The 5,299-nt window shown below is 35.4% G+C and overlaps 1 protein-coding gene across 1 annotated transcript; it reads right to left on the bottom strand.

Moving 5' to 3' along the window:
* Window positions 1-1,238: 1,238 nt before the first annotated feature.
* On the bottom strand, window positions 1,239-4,910 carry LOC149410126 (phospholipase A1 member A-like). The gene is made up of 2 exons (XM_089648947.1): window positions 4,322-4,910; window positions 1,239-2,393 (listed from the first exon to the last, which is right to left on the bottom strand). Exons 1-2 carry the CDS (start codon window positions 4,704-4,706, stop codon window positions 2,137-2,139), a joined length of 642 nt encoding a protein of 213 aa, XP_089505073.1. The 5' UTR covers window positions 4,707-4,910; the 3' UTR covers window positions 1,239-2,136.
* Window positions 4,911-5,299: the final 389 nt, after the last annotated feature.

Here is a 5,299-nt window from a genome sequence, read left to right as displayed (position 1 = left end):
CATTATGATTACCAAAAAATATGCTTTAGATAAATTGAAGGTTTTCCTATCGTTTCGCTTGAGTATAATATAAATAAAATAACAAAGTACTCAATAAAAAATATAAGTGTAAACTACAAAATAATATTTCTTTTCAATAGAAATATATGAACGCATAAAGGAAACAACTTAAAAAAATACAGTATTATAGCTAAGATTATCTGTGACAGTTTCACTGTACAATTATATACAAAATAAATAAAAACCAAATTTTGTGCTTGAAATCGAACGTTTCTAAACTCCGTTTGTCAAGCGATTTTAATGTATATTACCTACAGTATAAGGTATGCCAAGAATATACACATTTTTGGCTTGTAGCTTCCTCTTAAGACAATTTCTTTAAACCGAATCACAGCTGTCATATCATGGAAATGACATCCAACCTCACCAGCGCCATCTGCTTCGAACTTTACAGATTATTTGCCATTGCAAACTTATTATCAATTATTAAAAAACACACACACAATGAGAATAATCAAATATATATTGTCTTTTTAAAGTGCTATAATATGCTTACTTGTAATTAACATTATTGAAACAACGTAACGTAAAAGTTAAAATCGAGGATTCAATATTTATTTATGGCACGAGCAAATACTCTATAACATTGATAATACAACTAACTCCTGTAAAATATTGGCAATATCAACAATGCTGGCCGCTAGGGGCAACAGTGTAGCATATTTGACGTTGACCAGGGTATAACTCCGATCGAAAATTGGAACCGAAATATTGTGACGTCATATTATTGCCTAACTATATCCACCAATGAAAAACTCTGAAAGTCTATGGAATAAACTTTCAGAGTTTTTCATTGGCGCATAGTACAGGGTTTTCCAGGTGTTATTTTGATATTCAATTGTAAAAGATCAATGGTTTCGTTGCTTGTGTGGCACGTAGCGCCGTCTTGTTGAAAGTAAACGTTGTCAAGATCAAAACCATCTAATTCCGGCTATAAAAAATCATTAATCATCTCTCGATAGCGCAATCCATTCAGCGTAACTGTTGCTCCAGCCTCATTTTCGAAAAAGTAAGGTCCAATGACTCCGCCGGACCATAAACCGCACCAAACAGTCACACGTTGAGGATAGAGAGGCTTTCCAACAAATAACTCTTGGGTTTTCCGAGCCCCAGATGCGACAATTTTGCTTGTTGACGAAGCCACCGAGGTGGAAATGGGCCTCATCACTCAAGATAATTTGCATTTGAATCACTCAAGTGAATTTTAATAATTTCAACGCTTTGTTGAAGCGTGTATTGTTCCATTTTTATCAATGGCGTAGTTTCTACTTGTCAAATGTTAAAAAATGACAGCCTTAAAAGTAACATCTACCGAAATAGCGGGCTATTTAAAATAACGCCTCTTATTGGAAAACCCTGATAAGTGGGCTACGAAAGAGAATTGTACTGTCTGTATATTGGTATATCTATGTTTTGTTTAGGACCAATTTGTTTTAAACAAAAAGCCTGAAGATATTGATCTAGTGAGTGGTTTATTTATGATAGTGACATCCCTTTCAATGGCAGCAAATTGAATTTATTTATTACTTAGTGGTTAGTGTTTTGTGCTTTCTAATTTGTATTTTGATCAACATTGATTAAAAATATATATATAAAAATGTCCCACAACGTAGGTTCTGTGTGTGCAGTTAAAAAAACCTTAAATGGCTAGTTTGTGACATGTAAAATGAGTTATTTAAATCCTAACAAATACAACATCCTTGATTACATAAAAACATTACACCTAAACCATCAAAGACAGCCGTTTCAATATTTTTCGTGTCATATAAAATCCATTAAAAAGTATAAAAGAAAACTAAGGCACAACTCACGCCACTAGGAGGTGCTAGTGTATCATGCTGCCATCAGAATGTACGGGAAATCTCAGAAGTTGGAAGTATTATTAATAATAATAAGATGTTTGGTACAAGATACCGACATTTCTTTCTTAATTTATTCAAAATCTTACCTCTTGGGGCAACTTCTTTATGGGATCGCTTCATCGATAGATGTTGATTTCTTCTCAGGTGCGACGTTCAAAATAATAATTTAAAAAATGTAATTGTTTATAATTTTTTTCTCCCTGTTTTCTTATAATTATGCTGCTGTATTGTTGAGATAATATGGATATTTATTGGTGGTTCTCAAGTGGTAGATGCCTCTCGCCTTTCTGTTGGTCAGAGGTCCCATTGTGATAAACTTCGTCTCATCTTGGCATAGTTCATCCAGCGCATTATCTAGTGCCTCACACTGTAAAGCTTTAAATGCTGAAAACAATAATTCATTTATCGTGATAATTTTTTGGGTTCTTTTACCTTGTAGCACAGCCTCCTTCTTTAACCAACAATTCGGACAGTGTTATAGCGTGCATCATCAGGTCATATGTGTAGATTATGACTAAGTGAGTGTTTATGTACCTACTTAAAAACTGGACCGTTTTTGGCCACATTCTGGCTAATTTACAAATACCCGCGAGCGCATGCTGGCCAAAATGTAGCCAATTCAAAGAGGTATATTAAAACATTTTTATGAATTATTTAAAAGTTCCCGCGTGTTCTTAACTTCGATATTCACAAATCTATTAGTTTTACACAGCTAGTAGTTTCATATTTTATCAATAGATGTGTCGCATGTAGATTTGTTTATATTTATGCATTGGACTGTAGAGTTCAATACATAAATATAAACAAATTATCTCAGTCGCGAGTTAGTTTCTTCAAGACGGTTTGTTGTATGTTTAATGTTTATTTTATTCAAATTCTGTTTTGTATTATGTACCAATCTATTCGTCAATTAATTTTCTGCTTATTTAAAGTTATTTAAAAGTCCTACAATTACGGTCGGTGGCCGAGTTGACATCGCGTTTGGGTCCCACCCAGGCGTAGTGTGTTCAATTCCTCGGCTGGCTAAGTCCTCCATCACAACACAAGTAACATTTTCAGCTTACTGTGGTGGTAGTAGGAGATTTTCAAATATTGTCAGGTTATTCGTAACCCGGAAATGTTTGTCTTTCTTTAAAAAAAAAAAAATAAAAATTAAGATATGAAAGTTAAAGATGATTTTTTGTTAATCTTTATAACGTACATTATGAATACTAAGATATATGTTTTAGATAAATTTAAGGTTTTCCTATCGTTTCGCTCGATTAGATTACAAATAAAAAAATAAATTATTCAATAAAAAATATAAATGTTAACTACTAAAATAAATATTTTTTCAATAGAAATATATGCACGCGAAAAGGAAACAACTTTAAAAAATACAGTATTATAGCTAAAATTATCTGTGACAGTTTCACTTGATTTACTTTTTTTGCTTTCTTATAAAATTATTTACAAAATAAATAAAAACCAGTTTTTTGCTTGAAATCGAACGTTTCTAGACTCCGTTTGTCAAGCGATTTTAATGTCCATTACCTACAATATAATGTATACCAAGAATATACACATTTTTGGCTTGTAGCTTCCTCTTAATAATCCTAAGGCCGGTAATGCAGTAATAACTAATTCGTGAAATTCGTGTGGTTTTCGGCGTTTAGTTTTGACGTAACCATCAAGTGGCGAATACCAAGAACCATTGAGCTTAGCCCCATCGTCCCTATTGATATTAATGGGGGTTTTTTGAGGATTTAAATTGTCTCTTATAAAACATCTATAAACTAATTAACTATTGGATTAACGCTTTCAACGCTGTAATATTGATAATTCTTAAGTTTAAATATGTGTTCGATAAAAATGACGGGAAATAATCAGGTCTCAATAATAGCTCAGTGGTAACAATATTATCCCGTTAGGACAGAGGTCGTGGGTTCGATCCCCAGTTGTGACCGTTACCTTTTTGTTTTGTGTGTTTTTTTATATGAAACTGCACCAGAGTCCGAACTGCTACCAACCATCTGCATCAAGTTAGACTATGGCATTCCCAATTGGGGTACGGTGTGAGGCTGAAGGTATTGGGGAGAGGAAGGAGATTGGAAAAATGGAGTACCTGAATATTCAGATCTGGTCACCAAACACGGCCAAATCTATTTCAAATAATGTTTCAATTATGAATTCTGAAGGGCGATACTGAGAGTATCTTCCACTCTGGAACGTGCTGCAAATATACTATATGTTATTTTAAATGCGTCAATTGAGAAATAATTTACTTGCGCACTACGGGATTTGAACCTTGCTAGTTGAGAGCATTACCCCTCCACCACGGAGACTTGTTCTGTTTCATGTTTAGTTTAGATTTACTAATATTATCTTCTTCTTCAACAATATTTAATTATTGAACAAACCTGTGGGATTAGTAACTGCGGCAGTCCAATACTTCAGCACCTTCAGATGACTGCATATTAGCGAGCACCTGAACCCTCCTTCTTCCACTGGTTGCCTCTTGCCCCCATTGACGTAAACATCTACGTGACCAGACGGGTACAGCATCCCTAGATCTTCTCCGTTGGTGTGAATGACCATCACAAAGTCCGCGTCATCCTTATCTAGTCGCTCGCTTTTTGTGGCTTCCGCGAAACATGGTCCACTAGGTTCCAGGGCTACGAGGACTGGCAGTCTCTTCCCGGTGTTTTCCTTAAAAATTTTGCCAGCAAACGACAAGATGTGGGCTCCTAGATTCATTCCGACCAGTTCTATATTGTTTAGTTTTATCTTACCAGTTTGCAGCATCTGACCAATTATGATTCCAATTCGGTTCCCAACATAACGAGCTGCACGAACGCTTCTAAAATAATACAAAAATACACCTGTGTAAATATATAAGAAAGACAAACATTCTCGTGTTATGAATAATCTGAAAATATTTGAAAATCTCCTACTACCACCACGTGTTGTGATGGAGGACTTAGCCAGCCAAGGAATTGATGGGACCCAAACGCGATGCCAATTTAGCTACGTGAGACTGGTAGCAACACTGGCGACTTTTTGTTTAGGAAGGGGATGCATGCCAACATCTGATGCGCCTTCAGTGCAAGTTTGAACTAGTCCGTAGCGATTGTTTTCGTGAACCGATTTTTCCAATTCGGTTCCCGATGTAAAAAACCGCACGGACACTTAAAAAAAGATACTGGTAGCGTTGTGTTCGATTTGGCAACACTAGTTGTTGCAGGCTAACAACTGATGAACCTCCAGTGCAACTTTGAACTTGCTAGAGTTACTTGTTGGCCCGTAGTGATTGTTTCCGTGAACCGATTCTGGTGCGTTCTGAAAATTATTGAAGGCAATTTCGAGCTACGGTGTCAGGTTTTGTTTCAGACTTAGGC

Source organism: Hesperophylax consimilis, chromosome 28 (genome assembly GCF_061612785.1).
Source record: "Hesperophylax consimilis isolate HC1 chromosome 28, BYU_Hcon_1.0, whole genome shotgun sequence".
NCBI lineage: Eukaryota > Metazoa > Arthropoda > Insecta > Trichoptera > Limnephilidae > Hesperophylax > Hesperophylax consimilis.
The sequence above is the reverse complement of the archived record's forward strand: the minus strand, read 5'-3'. Positions and strand labels throughout refer to the sequence as shown.